The 25,120-nt window shown below is 40.7% G+C and overlaps 4 protein-coding genes across 8 annotated transcripts; 2 read left to right on the top strand and 2 right to left on the bottom strand.

The window, feature by feature from the left end:
• Window positions 1–49: 49 nt before the first annotated feature.
• Window positions 50–3,258, bottom strand: ift22 (intraflagellar transport 22 homolog (Chlamydomonas)). The gene is made up of 5 exons (XM_083781658.1): window positions 3,015–3,258; window positions 1,860–1,942; window positions 1,188–1,277; window positions 830–1,032; window positions 50–730 (listed from the first exon to the last, which is right to left on the bottom strand). The coding sequence occupies exons 1-5, from the start codon at window positions 3,057–3,059 to the stop codon at window positions 582–584; spliced, it is 570 nt and encodes a 189-aa protein (XP_083637784.1). The 5' UTR covers window positions 3,060–3,258; the 3' UTR covers window positions 50–581.
• A 774-nt stretch (window positions 3,259–4,032) lies between these two features.
• On the top strand, window positions 4,033–13,639 carry LOC310871264 (outer dense fiber protein 2-like; the record flags this gene model as incomplete). Its single annotated transcript, XM_083782752.1, has 16 exons — window positions 4,033–4,175; window positions 4,280–4,376; window positions 4,518–4,649; window positions 4,778–4,852; window positions 5,039–5,110; window positions 5,211–5,327; window positions 5,444–5,629; window positions 5,744–5,853; window positions 5,993–6,107; window positions 6,608–6,718; window positions 7,158–7,262; window positions 8,066–8,203; window positions 11,452–11,552; window positions 11,894–12,056; window positions 13,113–13,238; window positions 13,395–13,639. The coding sequence occupies 16 exons, from the start codon at window positions 4,033–4,035 to the stop codon at window positions 13,566–13,568; spliced, it is 1,965 nt and encodes a 654-aa protein (XP_083638878.1). The 3' UTR covers window positions 13,569–13,639.
• Window positions 13,640–15,653: 2,014 nt separating this feature from the next.
• On the bottom strand, window positions 15,654–18,780 carry LOC310870476 (CCN family member 1-like). Its single transcript, XM_083781711.1, has 5 exons — window positions 18,645–18,780; window positions 18,299–18,512; window positions 17,682–18,044; window positions 16,989–17,203; window positions 15,654–16,845 (listed from the first exon to the last, which is right to left on the bottom strand). The coding sequence occupies exons 1-5, from the start codon at window positions 18,690–18,692 to the stop codon at window positions 16,540–16,542; spliced, it is 1,146 nt and encodes a 381-aa protein (XP_083637837.1). The 5' UTR covers window positions 18,693–18,780; the 3' UTR covers window positions 15,654–16,539.
• Window positions 18,781–21,887: 3,107 nt separating this feature from the next.
• Window positions 21,888–25,119, top strand: bcl10 (BCL10 immune signaling adaptor). Of its 5 annotated transcripts, none has more exons than XM_083781898.1 (4): window positions 21,888–22,391; window positions 22,682–22,725; window positions 23,320–23,608; window positions 23,942–25,117. In XM_083781898.1, the coding sequence occupies exons 3-4, from the start codon at window positions 23,374–23,376 to the stop codon at window positions 24,367–24,369; spliced, it is 663 nt and encodes a 220-aa protein (XP_083638024.1). In that variant the 5' UTR covers window positions 21,888–22,391; window positions 22,682–22,725; window positions 23,320–23,373; the 3' UTR covers window positions 24,370–25,117. The 5 variants fall into 5 exon arrangements, with proteins under 5 accessions (XP_083638024.1, XP_083638025.1, XP_083638023.1 ...); XM_083781899.1 differs by having other exon boundaries at window positions 22,682–22,766; window positions 23,942–25,116; XM_083781897.1 differs by lacking the exon at window positions 22,682–22,725 and having other exon boundaries at window positions 23,353–23,608; window positions 23,942–25,119.
• Window position 25,120: the final 1 nt, after the last annotated feature.

The following is a 25,120-nucleotide window of genomic DNA, read 5'->3' as shown; positions in this document are numbered from 1 at the left end:
AATGTTTCTCCAAAGGGTACACAAAAACATTGATAAACAAAAACACTTGACCAAAGTAAAATGTATGGATCTGTACTTTATTACAAACTATGTTTGGCAGACATGCCACATTGGGGTGCTAGAATGTGAAAGTTTCATAGTACACTGGTAGCCAAGATCTACGGCAATTAACGAGTCACATATCCTATAGAACTAATTTATATACCGTCATACGTGTATGTATATAAAGTGTATCCAGATATTCTCTAGGCCAGTGGTTTTCAAACGTTTTGTGCCCAAGGCACACCAATATAGCTCTGAATGTGAGCTTGCAGATCTGCTATTTTTCTATGTTTGAACATTAATTTGTGGAGGAAAAGACGTTTCAATTGAACATTTTTTGCCTATAATGCCAGGGCTAAAATAGGGATGACCAGGGCAGGGTATAGACTTTGGTTATGTATTGGTAAATAAGTCCACACAAAGTACTGATATAGTGAATTATTGTGTATAGTTGTATTAAACATGTGGATGTCTCACGGCACACCAGTGTGTGTGACCTGTGTGTCCCTTGTCACACCATTTGGGAACCACTGCTGTGACTATGTAATGATGGACATCTCTTCCCGTTCTCTGCTCTCTGACAGTGCATTCACAATGTTTCTCAAGTATTTACGAAATGCTTGTCTCACATCCTCGGGCTCCTCTTCCAGGTTGGAATGAATGAGCGGAAGTCTGCTCAGATGAGAGGCTGCATTAAAAAAAGGAATAACATACAGTACTTATGAGCATCGACATATTAAGCAGAATTCTAAAAGCATGCCTGTGTGGCATCGTGCAATAGTGTTACCTAAAGGCAGCTGCCCTTCATCCGCTCCACTGCCGGGCTTGTGGTGAGCAATAAATAGGCACTGGCTGTCTTGCAGTCCCAGAGAGGAAATAAACATTGAGTGCCAGGTCTCTATTTCTTTCAGGTGACTCGGAACATCGTGATTAAAAATAATTACAACACCATTGCAGTCCCTCATCAGTGCCGGCCAGCACGATTCAAATCTGTGTCAAGAGAGGAGCAATTATTACACACTGCAAGAGTATCTGGATAATTGAAACATGAATAACTATGATCCACACACCAACTTTCTTAAAGCATCACAAGACTATTAACTACAGTAGGTTTTAAAGGTGCTTGTGCAACCCTTTGTGCTTACTTAAAGTCACCTGCACAGTCCCAAAGCTCCACATCACACATTGAATATTTGTCGCCACTGCCATCATTCTGCAATTCAAATTCCAGTATCCTAAAAAAAAGGAAGAAACAATTTAGCTGCAATTGCTTATTTGTATCCACTGTAATCCAAACACTGTTTCACATTAAGTTACTTGACCAAGGAAGGACAATCAATAAAGACTATTCACTTTACAGTCAGTCAACCTATCTTATCTACCTATCTAAGTGATTGTTTGATTGATTGAAAATTGTATTAACAGTTTGTATAATGGGTACATTTCTAGGAAAGTACAGGTCAATAGAAAATCTGCTAAGAGGATAAAACCTGAAACCAAAACCACTTACATAAGGGTCCTCCATTTTCACGGTTAAAAATGTGTACAGTATAGGAAAAAGGGGGGAAAAGGCTTTTACTTTTTTAATAAGTGCTCTTTGAGAGCGGTTTTGCACTGCTGTTGGATCGTTCAACATTTTGGTGGTATAGGAGCGAAATGAATTTATTTTAGTATAACAGTGACTGTTACATAATGATAATATATGTATTATTGTTTTTATTAGATTAACTTTCTATATTGGACTTAACAGGTATATACAGCTACAGTGCTATAATAAAGGCCCATTGATATAAAGAAATGCTTCCCAAACTCCCTACCTGACTCCTTGAGTAGGACTGTACTCTCCTCCTATTGTTTCTGTTGTATCAGATAGGAAATTTGCTAGCACTGTCTTCCCGCTCTGAAACATACAAAACGATCATTTTTAAACAAACAAAAAAGTTAAAGCCTGTATTGTGATAGTAATCAATGACATAGGGCATGGGTTTTCAACAGGTGGTCCGTGGACCACTGGTGGTCCGTGAAGGTGTTGCATGTGGTCCCTGACCATGCATTTAGTAATGTAGGAAAGTGAAGAGAAGTATTTGAATTTATTGTATTGGGTTAGGGTTAGAGAAAGTTGAGAAACAATGCAGTAAATGATCTGGTGACAAATTATGACGCATCGATGTTGTCAGTTACTGGGAAGTCGGATGTCAAGAACTGTGCCCATAATCAATCGCAAGTGTCTGCTTACTCATAGAATAAGTTACAATGAACAGCAACATGAGTTTAATATGGAAGGTTAATTTCTTTCCCCCACACCATGACCATATCCCCCCTCCCAACATAACAATGGTCCCCAGGTTAATTCTCAGTCAGGGTGGTGGTCCCCAGGTTGATTCTCAGTCAGGGTGGTGGTCCCCAGGTTGATTCTCAGTCAGGGTGGTGGTCCCTGGTTCATACTCAGTTGAAAACCCCTGGCCTAGAGTGTTCAGTAACAGGTCTCCCCGTCTCTGTAGCTCTAAACAGAAAGAACATTTTCAGGTAGGACCACAATCAGATCCAATCAGGACAGAGTGCCCAGTACCCATTTATCAGCTTCAATGTTATAGTTCTCCAGTTACAATTTTGTCCTGTATGAGTTCTCTGGAGAGCCAAAGACCCCTGTTACTGATTACTGAATAACACATGACAGTACCACTTCCCTAAACATGTAGTGTTGTTAGTAGGAATAAACACATAAGCACCCAGGAGGAAGTGCACTGAAAGCGGAGTGGCCCAAACCAAGTTCCTGTTTTCTTCATAAAAAGGAGGTGATGGCCGGGTGATGCCCCCAAAAGCAAAAACAGAAAGAAAATATTTTCCCCATGTATTTTTTGTATTGAACTTTGTCTGCATTATGCATACTACTATAGCAAGTAGCAACCAGTTGCGCTTCTAAAATCAGCAACACAACTTGTGTAGAGAAAACGCAGATGAAGAGCTCTTACCTCGCTAGGTCCAATTAATAGTATCTTTGCTTTGAATTTTTCCATTTCACGTCCCTGTTAGCCACTCAGCTAGCTCAATGAAAACATAAGATATAGCTATAGCTTACTTAAACTAGAGCCAATCCACCTTCTATGTTATGTTTGCTCCATGCATGCAGTTATGAACAAAAATGATAAGGAAAACTAAATTCTATATGAATTATTGTTATTTGGGAGCTGAAAAGAACCGCACACTAATGTACAAGTAAACTTCCTGTTCGTTTCTATGGTTTCCATGAGAGGCTGTGGTCTCTTCTGTTCATTGCTCATTTCTAACGTCAATCAACTGAGGACCGCCCACTTCCCCTACCGGGAGCAAATCAACATACAGCAAAACATCATGCCTTTTCTCCCGGCTAACCAATAAGATACTCGTTTTACGGGTGCCAGGCAACCAACCAGCTTAGCTCGAGGATAACAGTTGAAATGGTACCATTATGGTAAGAGGTAAGAAATACCGTTATATTCAACATCCTGTTAATATTATGAACCTGAGCAGCAAATGAAGAGTTCATTCTACTGTTGAACATACGTTTGTGAGACCTTTAGCTGCTCTTAGTCAGCTCTTTGTCACATAAACTAGACTAGAGTCTTCTTGCTTCCCTTTGCTAATTGGGAGGAGCTAACATTGACAATGTGTCAAACTTGTCATGGACTGTTTTCAATTAAAACTTAGTACTGTAGTAATGTTGTTTACAGTTTTTGTTTTGCGCTGCAACTATGTTAATTTCAGAGGTCATGTTTACTACGTGTAGATTGCATCCTCAATGCTTTCATGCTATGAACATGATGTACTTGCTTATTTTAACTGAATGCAGGGACTATATACAAATTATACACTTTTATGGTACATTTACTGAAATGTTATCAATGAACCAAGTCCCTGTCAAATAATAAAATATGCATGATTGGACATGCCGTTAACTTAGCAGCATATTTGTCTTACACTGAGCTGCACTATTTTGCAGTAAAGCGAACCATGTCTGCTGAGGATAGCTTTCAGGATTCACCTAGATTCAGCTCTACGAGACTAGATGATCCGGGCGACTCCATAGAGCCAAGGAGAAGGACCATGGCACACAGTAGTCTCAACACAAGAACCCATGGGATTGACATCAACTCGTAAGGCCCTGGGGATGAATAGTTTCAAAGTTAACTACTTTTATGAATTGAGAACCAGCATTGACACAGTTTTCTAACTCTTCTTTTTATTTATTTTAACATAGCCCTCTCCTGATAATATTGCTGGAGGCTGAAGTTGCTGCCAGCTCTGCAGCCGTACAACTTGTGTCCTTTAGGGATGCCATGGAGGCAGAATTTGCCGTATGAATTTTATTTACTTGTCTAACAGATTGATTTAGTGTCTCAGCTTGATGTAGTATGAGTTATTGAATATATGTATCCATTTAACTTTCACATATATTTTCCATTCTCCTAATGATTTTATTTACTCTTCAAATTAAGGATTCAAGACAGTCTGCCTCTGACAATTACCGTTTTACAAGACAGAGATGCCTTCTGCTGGAGAAGTTGGAGGATTTTAAACGAATAAACAAATCTGTTCGGCAGCATTTGAAGGAGATTCAGAAAGCAGAGGTTTGTAATTTATAATTTCAATCTTCTAGATTTATTATAAAATAGAAATAGTAACTTTATTGCATTCCTGTAAGTGCTGGGAACTTGGGTTTCAGCTGCTTTGATAACTTGTCTGTCACTTAAATCAGGCTGATCGAATTAGAAGAGATGAACAGATTGAAGTCTTAGTAGAAAAGATCACAGAGGCTGAAAGTGAAAACATGGTGAGTGTCACCTTTTATTTATACATTGAGTAGGGGGAAAACATGTCAAAGTTACACACATTACAAAGATTAAAGAATAATTCTTCAGCCACAGTTGAACGTCTGGTTGAAATGTTTGGTACTGCAGATGAGTCAGTCAGTTATAAATAAGTGCTAATCTTTTTCACTCTCTCCCCCCCCCCCCAGCATTTAAAAAGGTGTTTATGCGATACAGAAAACAGGATTGAAGAACTGATAGATCTGCGAATGCAAGAGCGGGTAAGCCGGAGTGCAGTGAAGTTTTGCTTTGGATGCATACATAGTACAGATAAATGTCTTCAGTCTATTCACCATTATAAATCATCGCTGACTTTCAAAGGCAAACATGGAGAGTGCAGTTAACATGACCAGATCTGTGGAGACGACTCGTGCACACCTACAAGGGCAGCTACGTAACAAGGAATCCGAAAACAGTCGTCTAGCAGTGCAGCTCCGGGTACAAATGGCTTCACGGATGTTATTTTTCACATTGGTGCTCTAGATCTAGATGATGAGATACACTGGGAAGAAAGTGATTCATTTATAATCACATTGATCCATGCCATCTTCCAGAATCTAGAGGGGACACTGGTTGAAAGGAAGATGGAAATTGGTGACTTGAAGGGGGCTGTCGCCAGTCTATCTGAGAAAGTCTCAGAGGACAAAGAAACACTCAAGAGGGCAGCCAGAGCCCATAAACGGAGAGCTGAGAGATTTGAAGCTGCTGTTGAAAAATGCTACACTCAGTTGAGAGAGAAGGTAAGGTATGCAATCAGAATGGCAGTCATTGTTGTGATTAAATATGGTCTCTCTTTCATGTTCATCCAATGGAACAGTTACCTTGATCTCCCTTTCTACTCGGTTCGCATGCAGGATGTTCAGCTGGCCAATAGTTGTGCCGAAAGGGATTCCAGGAGAAACCAGCAAAGGGAGATGACTGAGGAGAAAGAGCAATTTGTTATTCAGACAGCACTGCTAAAAACGTTAGTCATAAGTAAAAAAGAAATCAACACTTTTGCGTTGGATAGTGTCATCAGTAACATGGAATCCAGACATTAACAATACCGTACATTCATTATAACACTGCTGTTATAAGTGTTTTCTATGATGTTTTCAATGCAGGCAAATGGCAGACATGACTGCAAGGCTACATGGGGAGAGGGAGGAATTCACTGAAGCTACCAAGACTTTGTTCCAGAGGGTTGAAAAACTCAGTGCTGACAATGCAACACTCAAGGTATAATAATTTTAAAACATATTTTGGTCTCAAGAAATGGTTGCATATTGATATATAAAAAAACCTAATATGCTGTACTTAATTAATTGTTCATACAACCATTCAACGGGACAGTTCAGGCAGGTAGGCATTCAACAGGCAAGTATGATGGATCAGCTAACCCAAGTAATGGTCAAAGAGCTAGCGAGATAGCCATGTACGCTGTGCTTTATAGAAAACAATAGAATGGTTGCTAAGATTATTTTGGTGGCAGCCAGGGAGCTATTTAGTTATAGTGTTTTATACAGTATTTACACTTGTCTGCGTGTGGATGTTACAGTTATATGGGCCCCCCCATAGAATAGTGTTCTGAAAACACCCCAACAACATCCCGTAGTGTGCTGTCAGAAATAGGCACAAATGCCTAATGCATACAGTACAGGCATTACGATTTTATGTACAGTATACTAATGGTAACATAACATTGAACAAAGAGGGTTGAGGTATAACTCTGTTGACAGGCACATACTGCTCATTTGGAGCGGAAGTTAGCTGAATCTGAAGCTGCACTGATCGAGGAGAAGGCTGTCTCACAGGAGAAGAAACATCAAGCTGAAGCGTACCTAAGTCAGGTTAACACTCACTTTCCTTGTGTTCATTTTTCTAATCAGTATTAACGCGTTCACTCTACTAAACCGGCTGCTGTTCCTGTTATTAGGAACCAAAATACTAATGTAATGTATGGTATATTTATTATGTTGGTTGTTTCTGTATTTGTATATGATTATAAACAGTGTTGTAGCGTTACTTTTAGAAGTGGTGGGACTCCACATAAGACACGTGCGTGCACACATGCACATGCTTTTTCATGCATGCATGCACACAGACACGCACTATAAAACATGCAGACATTATAGCCTATAGGGGTTAGCAATGCTTAATCGTATCCACAAAAGTAAATGACAAGTCAGAAAACATATTTTTGCCACCACGCCCCCCCCAACACTACACCCCTGATTATAAATACTAATAGAAGCAAGGACATGTATGTATTTGCTGTATTTCTTCCAGCTGACGGAGCTTAGAGATGAAATGGATGTTTTCAGAACAAAACATGAGAGCCTTTCAAGACGGACGGAGAACGAGAGGGTTAGAAAAGATGCAGATGTCGAGAAGGTAAAATAAAACATAATCTGTTTTTTCCGTGACAGATTCATGCAAGCTTTGCTCCAAATAGTATTGTGCCCATTCGAAAATGAATGCAAATACATTTATTTACCAGCATACAATATTATGATATGTTTTACTGAACTTCCTTGAATATTGTTTTGGTTCTTTCTAACAGCATTGTTGGTATCTTTTGGCTGTTCATCTCTGCATTGTTACTGCACCGTAACTGTAAATGTAACATCTGTGTTGCATAGGAGTCTGGATTTTACACCTATATGTTGAATCTCTCAAATCTGAGCTGTGTCAGTCACAACTCACAAATCACTTAAACAAACACACACGAATGCTCAAGGATGAATCTTTCCATATCCTGCATGCTTTATGCCAGTGGTTCCCAAAGTGGGGTCCGGGGGTCCTTGAGGGAGTTCCAGGGGGTCCCCAGATAAATGATAGTTAAGAACCAAATGGATCCTTATGGGTCTGTAACTCAAATGGAACCAAACGGACCCGAAATTCACATTGATTTTACGATATAAATTGGGGTCTCAGTGATAGAAATGCCATTAAATGGGGGTCCGTAGACTAATGCATGTCAAACTGGGGATCCCGTGAAATTAAATGGGTTGAGAATCACTGCTAGAGCCGTAAAAATCTTCTCTTATGGGGGTCCTTGGCATATATTTTCTAATGGGGGTCTGCAAGGCTAATTAGTGTCAATTTGGGCACTAGATTCAGGTGTGTAATAGTCGTTAACCTTTTGTGTGCCCCCCACCCCCCTCACACATGCCACCACATCCCCTGGAGCCCAGGTCAGGCAGGAGCTTCAGGGGCGCGTGGAGTTACTGAGGGCAACCGAGCACAGTCTCTGCGAATGCCAGGAGAAGCTGCGACACTCTGAGAGGAAGTGCTCAGAAAAGTCAGAAGCCATTAGGCAACTGCAGGTTCAGGTGTGCAAAAATGTCCTAAGCGGTAACTTGCGAGTAGGAGAGATAGTCCGGCAGCCGGGCTCCTTTTATTTAAACAAGGCTCCTTTTTGTTTAAAGTGGGAAATTTGGAATAGTCTTTTTTATTGTCCTAAAATATTGTCTATAGGCCTATACATACATTCATGAATCCACTTGCTGACCGGCTGTCCGTTGACATAATAATTTTCATTATGCTTTATGTAGCATGTGACATGTCAAACTAGGGGGTTTTCATGTTTCTGAATGCATTTCAAGCATTAGTTTTGCACAAAAAACACTCCTTGGGCTAAATACGGCCATAGCCAAATGTGCCCAAATTCCTCAAAATGTGCTGACCTCATCACATTTGTGATGATTGCAATGGCCGTTTTTAGCCCAAGGAGTGTTTTTTGTGCAAAACTAATGCTTGGAATGGATTCAGAATCATGAAAACCCCCTAGTTTGACTTGCATAGGATGTCAATGGTATGGTCACATATAGACCGATTCCGTAGCTGGTCTCATGGTCGCAGCTTACGTATTTCCTGTAGGCGGACTCGACGTAGCTGCGGGGATAAAACCCTCACCAGGTGCACCTCTTCCACTACAGTGAACGGCAGAGTGACTGATGTTAGTTTGCCTCAAACTTTACTCCTTTACCTGCTTTTTTTACTAACACAAACATTACAAAGATGCCCAGAACATCGAGATGAACCTGTGTAGTTTATGGCTGCTCCAACAGTAGTGGCAACATAAAAAATAAAATAAAACGGAATGTCTAATATCCACTGCGGTGGCTGAGACCAGAGCCATTGAGTAATGGTTGAGACGAAGCAGTGAAAGATACATAACGCCAGTGTACTTTATACCTCATACTTTAAATGCTTAGTATGAGGTATAAAATACAGCAGCCTTGTGTTCATAAAACAGAAAGATTTGGTATTGGGTAAGACTGGCGATATGTATCTTTCCCTGCTTCGTCTCAACCATTACTCAATGGCTCTGGTCTCAGCCACCGCAGTGGATATTAGACATTCCGTTTTATTTTATTTTTTATGTTGCCACTACTGTTGGAGCAGCCATAAACTACACAGGTTCATCTCGATGTTCTGGGCATCTTTGTAATGTTAGTGTTAGTAAAAAAGCAGGTAAAGGAGTAAAGTTTGAGGCAAACTAACATCAGTCACTCTGCCGTTCACTGTAGTGGAAGAGATGCGCCTGGTGAGGGTTTTATCCCCGCAGCTACGTCGAGTCCGCCTACAGGAAATACGTAGGCTGCGACCATGAAACCGCTACGGAATCGGTCTATACAGTAAACCCCTATCCACACTTTTCCTGGGCTGTGTGTGCTCCAGTTCCTGTCGATTTGATCCAATGAAAGCCAATAAAACTGGTCAGATGACACACACAGCCCAGGAAAAGTGTGGATAAAACAAATTGCTCAATTCCGACAGTCGGTCAGCAAATGGATTCATGAATGTATGTATATAGACAATATTTTAGGCCAATAAAAAAAACTATAATATAGTTATTTTTATTGGCCTAAAATATTGTCTATATTTGTTATATTATAACAAATTTCCCACCCCACAACCGGCTGCCGGACAAAGAACTGTGGTGGTCAGAGAAAAGACAAAGGCATTTACCTTCTCTGACCACTAGGTGGCAGTAAAACCCTGTAGATCTCCAAACTCTGTTAGTGTGCATCCAAGTACTACATTGCTCATCTCCTGGTGTGGATTGGTTTTTGCGTGTGATTTGTGTGTTCTCTGATTGCAGTGAAGTTTCTTTAGGTGGCAGCACTCTGTGCCAATGTAGCCTACCTGTTTGTTGTCTCCACCAGGCCGAAGGCATGTGGGGAGAGTATGTTTTGCACTCCGTCCGTCCGTGTGTCCGTCCGTGTGTGTGTCCGTCCGTGTGTCCGTCCGTCCGTCCGTGTGTCCGTGAGCAGCTAATCTCGGCCACCGTTAACCCGGTCGATGCCAAATTTTGCACACACACTCCCTGGATGCCAAGATGAACCTCTGCCCCAAACTTTCCAGAACGGCCTGTTATAGCGCCACCAGGAGGCCGCTTTGTGCAAAACAAGTTTTTGCACAGTACACCTACAGATTTTGTCCAAACATCGCGCAAATTGGTACACAGTCTCTCTAGAGCCATTAAACGAAACAGGTCTTTCACATTTCTCAGACTCCATCCTGATTGGTTAAGATTGGCTTCCAAAGTTCACAGGAGTGCTCAGTTTCAAACAAAATGCTGCAAATCATGAACACATCGCGTGATTTCCGTGAAATTGTGCACGCACATTCCCACTAGGCCGAGGAAGAAATGCCACATGAACAATTTCAACTCAGCCTCAAGGTGGCGCTATAACTGGCCGAAAAGTGTTTTTACCTCTAACTGCATGGATCTGTGGATAACTTTGTATGCCAACTCCCTAGAGGCCAAGGAAGAACCTTTGCCTGGAATTTTTGTCTCCACCAGGCCGAAGGCATGGGGGGAGAGATGTTATATTATTTACTTTTGTTGCCCTTTTATCCAACCACCAGATGAAGGCAAGCTGCAATGTCCTACATTCCTATCCTGGTGGAGACCTGTGCCCAGAAGGGCACTTTTTCTAGTTTTCATTTAGTTTCAGTCACATTTTAGTCACCTGGAATGTTTTAGTGTTAGTCTAGTTTTAGTCGACTAAATATCAGAAGATTTTAGTCGACTAAATCTACAGTTGATTTAGTCGACTAAAATTTATTTTGGCGGGCCTTGATGCCGTCGTAGCCCATCTAAATCGTCGACAAAATCAACACTACTGTAGCGTGAGGCGGGGTGATGTACATCCCCCACCCATGATGTAGGAGTACACCCCCTGGACATGATGCTATAGTGTGTCGCAGGGACGTCGTACACCCCCTTGATGCTGAGTGCCAAGCAGGGAGGCATTGGGTGCCTATAGAGGGTATGCGCATGCATAAAGTCAATGGCAAATCGAGTGGAAAAGTGAGTTTAATAAATAACAAATAATAGAACAGCAGGTAAGTCCAGAAAATTATATCACTAAAAAGAAAAGAGAAAAACAGGAAAATACAATGAACACAAATTAGTCTCATATCAATGTAAAATGTATATATTGTCCAGCCCTACAGTAATTCCACTTATGAATTCCCATTTCCCATTAACCCTACTGTTTTACTTGACAGTGACACATTATATCACAGCAGTGATTCTGAATATATATATATATATATATACCAACAGCTGGACAGTGAAACTAAGAAGCTCAAATCCTCTCTGGAGATGAAAGAGTCAATTCATGAGGCCAACTCACAACTGCAAGAAAGAGTCGCTTCTATTCAAAAGTAAGACAACTGAACCATATATAAATCGTGTGTGTGTCTGTGTGCGTGTGCGCGACTGCGCGCACATGCCTGCTGTATATAAAAACAATTATACACACACTTTACTGTGTCCTGATAATGGACAGTCTCAACAGCTTCCAAATTTGACAGTAATGTTAGGTAATGTTAATAGTATATTTGTGGTAAATTACTACATTGATTTGAAGGGGACAGTTTGTAGTAGTAGTAGTAGTAGTAATAATGATAATAATAATGTGTACTTGTAATAATGTGTAATTCCTAAAAAAAAGAATACGTTTTAGAACTTTGCTTGATCCTCACTCGTAAGTGTGTGTTTGAAGGAGGACCGAGGAGCTCCTGCAGGAGAACCAGGAGCTGGTGCACAGGCTGACGGATCAGGAGGAGGCTCTGACCTACAGCCACAAGCAGGTGGACCAGCGCTCTGCAGACTGCCACGCACTCAAATGGCAGCTAGAGACAACTTTGTCTGATGTCAGACTGCAAGTATGAACAAAATGAGTTTAATAAGGGAGTATGTCACCTCAAGAAATGAGTTATTTTCTATCAATTTCACACCCCCATGAAGCCTTGAATTCACAGAGATGTTTTTTTGTTTTTTTTGCATTCTTAAGTCAATATTTGGTAACCGCGTCATCAGTCAGCAGTATTAAAATTATTGTTTCGTGGGATGCGTAATTGATTCTTTGGGGTGAACTACCCCTCATATTTACTATACTCATATTTAAGAATTATCTTTTATATTTTTTACCTATACACAGGTTTAATGTTTGTCTTTAGTTCAATGTTTGTTTTGTAAACGCATTGACAATGAAGGGAACATTTACGTCATATTGTCTCTTGAGTCTTTATTGTTAATGTCGTTTAATGTTTGTGTTGGCACCATTTGTTTTCACCATTACATCACCTAATCAACATGAGTTAGACTTTAATATATTAGTGCCACTCACTTCACACGGGTGTAATTTTTCTTCCTTTATTTACCCAGGGTAGTAACTGAGCACAAGTGCTCATTTTCAGCAACGCCCTGCACATAGAGACACAGACAGACACACATTATAACCTGGGAGCTGACCAGTACAACCACAGTCTTATACTGTTGGCCACTAAACAGCTCCACTGGAGCAGTTGGGGGTTTCAGTGCCTTGCTCAAGGGCACTTCAGCGGTGTTGGGTGAGTGATCAATCACTTCCCGACCCAGATTTTTCCTGCCCGTCCGGGGAATTGAACCGGCAAGCGGCAACCTTTCGCCTATAAGGGCGCTCCTCTAACCCTTAGGCCACCAAATTCACAGAGTTTTTTTTTGTTTGCATTCTTAAGTCTATATTTGATAACCGCGTCATCAGTCAGCAGTAGACGTCTTCAAATTATTGTTTCGTGGGATGTGTAATTGATTCTTTGGGGTGAACTACCCCTCATATTTACTATACTATACTCATATTTAAGTAATGCTTTTTTTATTTATTATATAGTTTCATGTAACTTTGGGGGTGGCTGTTAGCCATCATAATCATTTTGAAACGTGTCCTCCCCCACGGCCAGATCTCTAAAGTGAAAGATACGGCTGTTTCCAGAGAGGCAGCTCTTCAGACGAAGATCCTGGAGTTGGAGGCAGGGAAGAGCAGGAAGGAAACCGAGCTGAAGCTTCTTAAACATAACAAGCAGTCTGTGAGTATTATGTTCCTCTGTCGCACACATGGCAAAATGTATCGTAAGATGTACAGGAATGAATCCTTGACTCCATTCGTGTCATATTCCTGAATCCTTGACGAGACGCTATCTTGCAGTATATTGATCTGGCTGTATGTCTTTCTTGATCAATAGGCAGAGAAACAGTTCGAAATGCGTCTCAAAGACCTGCAACTCAGCTTGGATCAATCCGAAAGCCACAAGAAAAGCATTCAGGGCTACATAGATTTCCTCAAAAACTCTTATGCAATAATGTTCGATGAGGGATTGCCACAATCAAGGTTTGGTTCGTCATGTTTTTTTAAATGACTCTTAAAACTGTTTCAGCACTGAAGCAATATACAATTGCACTGTACTGGCTCTGAAGTGAACTTTCTACTTCAACAAACTCAATTATTGTTTTTACAAAATAGTAATATTCTGAATTTACCTTTTTATGTTTTGTCAGGTTTTCATATGGGAAATAAAAAAAACCTTTTAAAGGACCATAACGGAACATTTAATTGACTATTCATCTCAACTTCTGGCATTTATCATTTATCATCATGAACATGTGAATGGCTTTATTTTTAGCTTTTGAATATGATTCCATGTTGGCTAAAAAGCGCATTTAATAAGTCACAGATATTTAAATTTCGTTAAATGGTAAATGGTGCATTTATATAGCGACTTTACATAGATTGTGCATTACAGTACATTCACCCATTCACACACCGATGGGGGAGGAAACCATGCAAGGCACCAACCAGCGCATCACGAGCAAATAGGGGTTCAGCGTCTTGCTCAATGACACTTCATATAACTCTTGTCCATAGCCATATCTGACATGTAACTCCATATATGGATACAAAAGGAACACAGACAGACGGGTTCAACAGGTATCGCATAACTGGGTTGGGGCAAGCATTTCCAACTTGCATCATTCCCGAGTTGACCAGTATATCCAGTAGGAGCAGTGACGTAGCGTCTGTGGGGGCCAGGGATTTTCGGTGAATTCCTAAAATTTTAACACCTCGGATTATGAAAACTATTCGTCCCTGAGTAGGAGACTCATATTATCGAATTATTGGCTTAGGAATGCGACAAAAACAAATGAATTCAATTCATGTGTAATTGATAGGATTATTATTTTTTTATTTTTTTGTGAACTGCTTTAGCCAGGGGTTCCCAAACTGTGGTGTGTGCAACCCTTTGGCCGTGCACCCCCAGGTAACTGGGGGTGCACGGCCAAAAAGGTTTGGGGACCGCTGAGTTTAAGCTAATACACTGGAAGCCAATGATAACAACTTGACTCTAGCTAAAGTTAAAAGTTAAATTCTCAGGAACATTATGTACTGTAATGTCATTGCAAATAGGATTACTCTGCTGTCACTGGTGTTCTTGGTTATAAAGCCTGATGCTTTTCCAATTCTTTAAGAGGGATAGGCTACCTTAATTCGTTAGAATGAGCTCAGTGGGGAAGAAAATATATACTGATTGTTACAGGCTGCTGAATAATACAATTTATAATAACAATACAACATTAGTCTGTGGCATTAGTGCCTGCCTATATCTGTCTGTCTGTGGCATTAGTGCCTGGCTTGTTTCAATGTACAAGACCTCATTTGGTCAGTTTGTCTTTTCAGTAGAAAAACTCTTTGTCCACTGACTAGAGACTGATTTGACCAGATTTGACTTGGGGGATTTGACTTGGGGAAGAAAATGGTGAGATGAATAGACGTTGGACTGATTAATTGTTATGATAATGGTGCCTCTGTCCATATAGTTTCTGTATGTTCAATTATTCTGAAGTAGTAGAAGTAGTAAACTACCGAAGGTTCAAAATAATCGGCTTGTTATTGGAACAGACCTCTTCCCCAGAGTGCTGTTCTCCTCTCGAGTTCTCAAAGACAAAGATCTATTGTGCTCTTAGAGAGAAGGATGGAACCATTTTCATTTCTGTATGCGTCAGTGCCCTCGCGTTCTTTCCTTTGGTTTTGTTTCTTGGTCTCCTGGTCTTTGCCTGTTTATGTAATACTGTTGATTGTGCTCTGGGAATTTGTGTCTCCACTGTTTACTGGAAAATATGCTTACATCTGACTTTTTGGCAAATTGTTTTGGAATTGCAGTTCAACACATCACGACACACCCTGATCATTGTGTGCTCATCAAGCTTCCACAACCTTTAGTGACCCACTGGTCTGTTTTACACTATTATACTATTACAAGTAATTTCCATTGTATCCACAGCTGTAGATGATTGGTTATTTATGGGTGCTACCGTGCTATTACAAATTGGGCACAGCGGTGCTACTCTTGCACAATGCACATATACCATATGAGTGATGGACACATACTTATTGGTTGAGAAAACTTTAGTTTAGTACTTTAATTGATGCAGTATATCTTTCATTCAATATGAGTAACATAAATTGTTCACTTAGTGGCTGTGCTTAGTCAATATTGTCAGTTTTGTCAATTCCATACTTGGCTGAATTCTGTGGTAAGTTTTGGTTACTCATTGTAAGCTAAACATATCTTTCAAAACCAAATAGGCACGTACTGACACACACAGTACTACTAATAATAAACTATACCCCAGATGTGTTTAAACATAATTGCACTATTCCCTTAAACCCTAAAAAAGAATGATTGCTTATATTCTAGGCAATATGTCAAATGATTAATAAATAATCATTAAGAAAACGAAACAAATTATATTAAAATATACATTAATAAATAATACTTTGTAAGTAGAGTATACATACAAAAACATGATTACACATATTGTAATGATTCCTTTATAAGCTGCCATAAAATGTTATTTCCTTTTAGTGTGCAGACATGTTATGCTATGATGTCAGTAGAGTTACAGACTTCAAAAGTTCAAAAGTATACAGAAAACATATACTGTATATATTTGGTTTATATGTGCTCTAAGTGATCTTTTCTGGTTACTGTTATTGTTGTCTCTCCAGTTCTTTAATTATTAGAAAATATGTTTTAAGGTGGGTCATTTTCATGCAATCATGGAGAGAGAACCCTTTATTATTTGTGTTCCAATTTCTTATTTTGCTATACTATTTACAATATAACATCACCGCTTCTCAATGAAGCAAACCATGAGGCTCCAGTATTATGAAGCAATTTCATACAATTTGACTTTCCATTTATATTCCATTTACCTGTATATAATTACAGATGCCTGCAAGCTTAACAGCTCTTTCTCCACTGGCTCTCCACAACTCCACAACGTTTTTTCCTCAAAATCTCACATTGTAGGTTATATAGTCTGTCTTCTTTACCCGTAGGATTTGTGAATATCATTTAAGAGTCTGTATAACACAGAGGGGTTATTATTGTTGCTGTGGGAACAGTTGAAGTCACACTTGCAAGACCGGATCATCATCACATTCTTGCTGAAGGTCTCTCCGTCCTCACAGCGGAACCGGATGTGCAGTGTGTGGGTCTGGTGAGGGCTGCAGCACCGACCATCTGAACAGACGCCACAGTACCTTGGTCGGAAGGTTCTCAGGCTGTGGCATCCTGCATGAAACAGTTTAGCCGGTTGCTTGGCCTTTTCGACGTTGTTGCATTTCTGACCCATCTGATAAAGAAGAGAGAACTGATATGACAGAATGCTTGGAAGATTCAATCAATCATATTCCATAAAAGGGGCTATAGTAACTATACCAACATGCACATTTTAGTGTCATTGTTTGTGTTTGTATAAAATGACATATAGCATACCTTCAAGCTGGTGAAAGCTGTTTGGGAGCATGGGCGAACCTCACATATGCGAGTCTCCTTCACTAATTTGCATTGGCCATTATTTCTGATAATCCCAGAGGACCTAGAGGAAACTCCAGTGCCACAGGACTTGGAACAGGGAGTCCAGGCTGTGGTTTCAGTCACGCATTCCCTTCCTCTGGTTAACGTGTGACCCATAGGTTCACTGTTGAAATCTGAAAATGAACAAGAAGCCTTGAGAGATGTGAGTGAGTTATCAATCTCCAGCTGTGCACTTTACTTTTCTATTACTGAGCCACATTAGCCCTGGCCTACCTAACTTGGCTTTTTGAAATGGCTGATCTACAATACCACATTGATATAGTAGAGTAACAGTATGGCTTTCTGCTGTGCTTAATACTATGACCAGACAGTAGAAACAATTAATAGACAGGATACCATTGATATGGTTGACTGTACACCATTTTCTTTTCAGATGTTTTCCATGAGCTTTCTATCGTCTTATTCTATAGTAGGCCTATGCGATGTCACTGAGCAGTATGGGTGGGAGGGTTAAGGGATTTAATTCCCTTTTTTGTCTTGTATTTTTCTTAAATTTTTAGTTAATGTTTGTAACAATTTATAATCTGTTCAATAAAAACATATTTGACAAAAAAATAACAATATGACCAGACAGAACTTGAAACTGCTCACCGGGTAAATACTTGCTGCGTCCTCTGCCAACAGGAGTCAGCTCATTCTTGTCGTCGGTGATGTCCTGCACAGATTGTCTGTCTCCACTGTGCTCTTTGCTGTGCTTCTTGGTGGGAGGTCTCCCTGTCTTTTTTTCCTCGGGGCATGATATCATCAGTTGCTCACAACAGCGGCCATGCACCTTGACCAAGCTGGCCTTGTTGGCACAGTCCAATTTGGGCCACGTGATTTCATGTGGATGCAGAGAGACGCAGCCGACAGCACCATCCATACACGTGCACTGGTGCTTGCAGTCCAGGCAGAAGCTCTCCCCGTTTTGGTAAATGTGGTTATTGTACTCGCAAGGTCTTCCATCTGATTTGGCTGTTTAGGAAAAGAGAAAGAAAGCCGTTAGGTGTGAAGTAAAGAGACATCCCAGGTAAACAGTGGTGTCTTCTCTGTAAAGTATTTGAAAGAAAATGATCTATTTGTTGTTGTCTGTGTGTGTGTGTGTGTGTGTGTGTGTGTGTGTGTGTGTGTGTGTGTGTGTCTGTGTGTGTGTGTGTGTGTGTTTGTGACTGTGTGACTGCGTGCGTGTACAGTATATATACTGTATATTATTATACAATTCACTGTACCTCGACAGATGCCATTTATTGTACCATGGCCTCCCCCAAAGTTGCACTCCAGTCCCTTGATGTGGTCACATGGCTTGTTACTGGTACAGTCCTCATTGAGCTGCCGTGTGCAGACCTGACAGCAGCCACATCCGTCCAGCACAAGACTGACCCCTGGTCCACAGCTGGGGATATCTCGAGGGCACTCACATTCCATGGGACAAGATGACGAAACCTGCATTGAGTCATGTTTTAATCTGATGACTGTGCTGTATGTCTTTTCCTTAGCCTCAGAACAGTGGGTTAAAATGATAAACTTTGACAAATTATTACATTATAAAAACGAGAATGAAAATTATTGACTTACCGTCTTCAAAGTTGCACAGAGGATAATGATGACAAAGGGTGTGCCCATCTTCAGGAGTCAAATGTGTTGTTATGATTTAGGTGGAGAAAATGTCTTTTCCTAAAACACAAAAAGTGTTATGACTGCTGTGAGCTGGTCGATCTGCTCATGCTCCTTGGTGTCCCCTAGCATCTCCTTTTATACAACAGATGTGACGTATGCATGAACTGACGAGGTGTTCCAAAACTATGTGAGGAATGCTTCTCAACAAGTCCTCCCATAAGCCAATACCCCCCCCCCCCCTCAGTTAGAGCACCAACAATTATTGTCTGTCTTCCATTCTTAGAATTAATTTCATTTCAAACATGCAATTTCATTTTTATGTTCTTTATGCTATTTTAGTGGATCCCAAACATCTTATTTATTTAATTGACAAAATATATGTAGGCCTACGGTATATATTTTGGAGCACTGATACCCAAGTGGTTACGGGAGAACCACATAATACTCTTTTATTTAAAGCGACTTTGAGTACTTGGTGATAAATCAAAGTTATTATGATTTCATAGTCTCTGATGCCTGACAGCAGAGAGATATTGCTACTTTAAGCATTTCATCAACCCTGGTGCTTGTGTAGGAACTCAGGCCCATCAGGGACTTAACATCAGGCTCTGATATAAATATTGAAAGTATAGCCACATATTTCTATGACCAACTGAAACTCTTTCTTGGATTGCAACCCAGGTGCAACCAAGTTTAGACTGTTGCACATTGTCTATGGTAAAAATGTTTGAACTTAAGTTGATTGAAAGGTGAAACTAATATTTAGTTGCACTGTGGAGTAGAAGCGATATAACTCCATAGTTTAATTGGGGTACGAATAATGAGTGTGAATGAAAGTTTGTCTATCCCAAATGTCTCAAAACAAAGACTGTCTCTTGAAATATTTGAACCTTTGGAATCCTTTGTTCATTCTGAATGCGTGTGTCCGGAGTGAGAGAACACAAAAAAAGACATCTCAGAAAGCTTGAGTAATATGGGTGAAGCAACAGTCCCTTCAAGATGATTCAACATTGTAGGTTTCTTTGGAAGAACCCTGTGGAAAAAGCATCCACTTCTACTCACTTCAAAGAACAAAGAGAATCACAAGGAAAATGCCACTGCACACATTATGACTGGCTGAGGAAGCAAGGTTGGCACTGGCACAACAACATTCTCTTTATTTTTCGTTTATTGATGCCAACTCAGGCAGATGACAGCATACCACAGGCTCAAAGTGTTGCCAACCTTTTGGACTGGATAGTCACCATACAGTGCCTGAAAATTGCTCACTTTTGCGTTTTGGAGTGGAGAATTTTCCGGCAAAAGCAACACCAAAATGAATTTGTGGAAGTGGAACCAAGCTGGGTAGAGGAATATGACAACGGTGTCAAGATAGATAAGTCATACACAGTTAGGCCTACGGAATAATCACACATGTCAAAGCTTGTTGTTTAGATGAAGCTATAGGCTTGGAAGGAATATCAACAATGATGCACTACTAGAACAAATGTTCTCTCTGAGGCTACATAGATTGGTTCATATAACCAACTATCAGTCATTTAGATAGGGGCCCTGTCCCCTGGAACCCATGGGGATCCCCAGACCCCGTGAACCAATGATGCACTCTACCGGCCTTTTTCCAGTCCTGAGCGAGTCATTACCAGATTCACCACTGAATAATACACAGAAAATCCTGTGTGAAATTTAAATAATTTGACACTGAGAGTGTAGTAGGACTCTCAAAGTGTTTTCTTCTTCTTTTTTTATAGGATTTTATAGTGCAACTTTGGCAAACATAGGCTACATGACTCTCCACCACAGCGATTAATTTATGAAAGATAGGCTACTCATTTACACATTACTCATGCAATTGTTTAGCGGGTGTAATGTAATAATTACCCATTGTTCACTACGAATTTAAATTTATGATCAGTAAGACAGTGGACTGTATTGGACTGGATGGGGTTTTTGTAGGCATAAAATACCATTAGTCGCCCAGGCCGTAGCGTAACGGTCTGGGCACCAGTGTGCCGCGGGTTCGACTCCCGGACCCGACACGGCCTTTACTGCATGTCATCCCCCCATCTCTCTCCTGTTTCCTGTCAGCCTACTGTCTGTCCCTTCAAAAATAAATAAAAGGCGTAAGCCGCAAAAAAATATCTTAAAAAAAAATAAAAAAATAATACCATTAGTCTAGTAGCCAGCCCATAGAGCCCCATTGTGAACCCGGACATGTTGAGTACACCAACGTTTTATGTTAGAAATGTTGAGTATGGGTCCCCAGCATGTAGAAACTGCCGGATGCTAACTTGCATATGTTGAGCAATTTTCGTAATTGGCATAATATGTGACCATACCATTAACAACCTATAGAAGGCAAAATATTAAACATTTCATCATGTTTTATGTAGCATGTGACGTGTCAAACTAGGGGGTTTTCATGATGCTGAATCCATTCCAGGCATTAGTTTTGCAAAAAAACACTCATTGGGCTGAAAACGGCCATGCCCAAATTGCTTAACATTATGCAAGTTAGCATCCGGAAGTTTCTACATGCTGGGGACCCATACTAAACATTTCTAACATAAAACGTTGGTGTACTCAACATGTCCGGGTTCACATTCTGGCTACTAGACTATAGGCTATATAGGGCAGGCCATACAATCTGGAATCCATGGATGGGACCCCAATATGCATGCACTGTAAAATCCTGTGTTCATTTATCTCAGATAGTGTACAAATGGAACACAATGGTATAGGCTTATCTCTGGACACATAGGCCTACATTAATTTATATCAATCAGATGCTCAGTCAGATATTCCACTCTAGCTTGGGTGGGAGTTATTCAATGTCACGGTTTACAGTATCTCAGGACATGACAAACAAGCCTATATCAACGATTACCTCAGATATATTATAACTGCCTCAGGGTTTCAGTTCCTGTAAAATTATAGGGGAAGTAAAAAAGAAAGAAATAATAATAATATTATTTTACCACTTTCCTCCAAAGCACTTCTAATATGTAACATAGACAAAACACTTTATTGTGTGGCAACTAGTCCTGACTCCTGGCTGGACTTGTACTGTGCTTAATACTCTTAATCCATGACCAGTTTTCTATTAAATCATATCAAAACTCAACTGAACACATGGATCAGTTTAAGTGCAATACTGCCATCTATCGGGACTCTTTGGAATAACACGATTTATCATTGTGTCATACTTTGCAGGACACTTTGCGCTGCTGTGCTGTGCTCTGTCTCGGTCGGATAACAATATATTTCATCATATCCTGCGTGTATTGTAAATAGATTAAACGCGGATACATTTGATTTGCTACCATAGCTGTTGGTACTGAGACGTTTGACTAGCACAGTAGCCGACAGTAAGTACTACTCCATTGTGTCTACGTAAACGTGAGTACAATCAGGAAGTCAGCTATTTTTTACGGGCTTTCCCAACAAAGTCTCAAACTCTTGTGGTTCGGTCAGTAGGTTAGATTAGATTCACCCGCTTTGATCGACAAAACAATGCAAAAAACAAATCGCTGAAGCTACAATTTGACTTGTGTCTGACGTCTAAAATTGGACGTTCCCTTCTAAACAATTCGAAGTAAGTTTTACTTTATTCGTCCCCCCCGGAACACCTGAGTTTTTCTCACCTAAATGGTGAGTAGAATGGATGTCCAGCTAACAGAAGATGAAATGGCAGATATAAAAAAAGAGGTGAGTAAGAGGCTATTAGACCGATACCTAACAGTGATTTTTATACTATCCTAGAATATAATGTTTCAAATCAACGAAGTGAGAAATAATAGTGTTGTAAATTAAGACTTTAAATTAGTAGTAGTAGGATAGAGGATGTAATGTGTACCCGATGTGGCCTACTACAATAGGAAATGCCAACCACACCTCTAGTCTGTACCCATACACTCTCTGCAGTCTACAGTAGTTCCAACTCGCATCATTAATATGATGATAACAACTACCCCAATCTTTTTTCAATGTTTTCTTAGCAATTGCACATTCAACCCCTTTTTGCAGCTTGGTGAATCAGGATGTATGTAACATCATCACATACAGTACAGTATAGTACATCATGTATGTGGTAAACATTACTTAAATATATATAGGCAGGGCAATATCATTTTAAATGCCGGAATATCTTCAAATAATTCCCCCAACATTCAATAATCATGAAGGTGAGCAGTTTGTAATGTCAGGAGTGGGAATAGCCCAAACCAATAGAAAGACATTTAATATTAATACAATATACATGTAATGTAACCTTTTCCTGTAGAAAGGCTTGCAAAGCATTGCGAATAGAGCTAGTTTTGAATGCTGGACATTTTCAATATTTATTCATAGCCTATAGGCCAGTGTTATTACACAGAAATAAGTACAAACAATACAATGACTTCCTCCACTGGTGATGGAAAAACTGTGCAATTCCATTCTGCTAACCTGTACAGTCAGATTTTCTAAACTTCTCATTTTAATCATACCATCTAAGTATTTTAAAAACATAAACTGATGTTGTTTAGAATCTTTAGATAATGGACATTATGTGAAGTTGTCCCACCTTTTATACTAAGAATTAGCCCGCGGTGGCTTCATCATTCTCCCCTCCTCTTCGTGGCCATGCCACATTCAGGTGCTGACTAATTTGCGGCCGTACCTCTGCCAGAAGGTCATTGCTGACCGCCACATGGACTACCTCCGCTCGCAGAGGATTGTGACGAAGGACGACGAGGAGGAGATCCGCTGTTGGCGCACGCAGAAGAAGATGACCAGCCATCTGCTGGACATTCTGGCTGAGAACCCCCGTGGCCTGGACTGTCTGATCGAGTCCATCCAGCTGTCCCGCACCCAAAACTTCATCATCAAAAAGATAACGGACGAGGTGCAAAAGGTCAAAAATAAGAAGATGGAGTCTCTCAGGGGTGAGGAGGGCCACATTGTTCGTTGAATTCGTTTGAAACATACAAAGCATTGTATGTTTGAGGCGCAAATTAATTTCTCAATCTTTACCTTTTATCCCATTATGTTATGCTTTAGCTATTGAAAAATAGCAGATCAACAAGCTCATAGCGCGGCACCAACTTAGTGCCGCGCTACGAGCTTGTAGGTCTGCTATTTTTGAAAAATCGAAGAACGACTGACATAGAAACATAGCTTTTTCAGAAAACTGTCATTTTCAAACAGACATTTTTTTTAATCTGATCTCAGGTCAAAATGGGTTATTTCAAACAACGTGTATACCCCTGTCTTTACAGCGGAAGCTTCCAGTTCATCGGCTGACCAGAGCCATAGCACCTCTGGACAGACCGGCGACTACTCCAGGACATTTTCAAACGAGTCCACCATGCTGTACCATCCGGACGGGGAAGCGAGTCCTTCCACGTCGGACATGGGCAGCCTGCCCTCTCTTATGGGAGCGATGGAGGTGTCCGACTTGGGCCTTGGTAGCATGGCTGCGTCGTCGTCTTCTGGCATTTCCTCTATCCTTCCCAGGCCCGGTGACCCCGGGGCCCCTCCGCTGCCCGAGGAGCCGCTGGAAGTGCCCTCACCCGGCGCAGATTCTGGAGTACAAGGGCGCACACACAGCGGAGGGGACTCTAACTTCCAGCCCCTTCGATCGCGCTCTCTCACCCCAACGTCGAACAGGGACGTGTATCCATTTGGGCCTCCAAAATCTCAATGAGACCCCACTTCATGCAGACAAGCAATCTCCCTCTTTTCCTCTCACTCTGGCTGTGTCCGACATCACTCCCTACTAACTATATAGTGCACTATATTTTATACATCATCATTTTTCGACCGTGGTCGAGATCATGGATTATTATGGATGGATTATAGGCAAGCCATTTTGTAGGAGTGTAGTAGTGTCCGAATGTACAGCAATATTAATTATTATACTTTATAGTGGACGAATACCAAACAACTCGCCCCTTTACCAACTCGCCCCAGGCGTACAGCCGGCGGAACTGTGCGGCCTGGTATTCCTAAAGTAACCTAAATACATTATGCTTAAACGGTTAAACCTAACCTCAGTAAAACTATGCCTAAACCTAAACCTATACCTAAACTTAACCCCAGTAAATATGCGTAACCCTAAACTTATTTCTAACCTTATTCTCAGTAAAACAAAATAAAGAATACAAGAACCGTCAGACCGAGTGGTCTGCGGAAAGATCGAGGGGTGAGATGGTTTAGGGGCGACCGTACGTGATACCTAGTGGACCCATCCCCCAATGCATCATGAAAAGCAGTTTACGACCAATGGTTGCTATCGTGAAACCTACATACCATCAATGCATTGTGCAGAAAGAAAAATGTTGATCTGGCATGCGACAGCAATGCCATCAGTGACCCGAGTAGAGTCTGAAATGTGTTTTCCCATTCTGCCGATGAGTTCACATTATAGCTGTGGTTCTGATGTCCCCCGGGGCCAG

This window comes from Protomyctophum parallelum (genome assembly GCF_964188405.1).
Source record: "Protomyctophum parallelum genome assembly, chromosome: 14".
NCBI lineage: Eukaryota > Metazoa > Chordata > Actinopteri > Myctophiformes > Myctophidae > Protomyctophum > Protomyctophum parallelum.
Note: the sequence above shows the minus strand (reverse complement) of the source record. Positions and strands in the feature narration are given on the sequence as shown.

Coding starts and splice junctions, on each gene's coding strand:
- bcl10 (XM_083781896.1), top strand. CDS start 22,332: ATGGTGAGTAGAATGGATGTCCAGCTAACAGAAGATGAAATGGCAGAT. Junction 22,392..23,319: donor TGGCAGATATAAAAAAAGAG/GTGAGTAAGAGG, acceptor TGCCACATTCAG/GTGCTGACTAATTTGCGGCC. Junction 23,609..23,941: donor GAAGATGGAGTCTCTCAGGG/GTGAGGAGGGCC, acceptor CTGTCTTTACAG/CGGAAGCTTCCAGTTCATCG.
- LOC310870476 (XM_083781711.1), bottom strand. CDS start 18,692: ATGGGCACACCCTTTGTCATCATTATCCTCTGTGCAACTTTGAAGACG. Junction 18,045..18,298: donor AATAAATGGCATCTGTCGAG/GTACAGTGAATT, acceptor TTTCCTAAACAG/CCAAATCAGATGGAAGACCT. Junction 17,204..17,681: donor ACGCAGCAAGTATTTACCCG/GTGAGCAGTTTC, acceptor GTTCATTTTCAG/ATTTCAACAGTGAACCTATG.
- ift22 (XM_083781658.1), bottom strand. CDS start 3,059: ATGGAAAAATTCAAAGCAAAGATACTATTAATTGGACCTAGCGAG. Junction 1,033..1,187: donor GACTGTGCAGGTGACTTTAA/GTAAGCACAAAG, acceptor CTCTTGACACAG/ATTTGAATCGTGCTGGCCGG. Junction 731..829: donor TGAAGGGCAGCTGCCTTTAG/GTAACACTATTG, acceptor TTTTTAATGCAG/CCTCTCATCTGAGCAGACTT.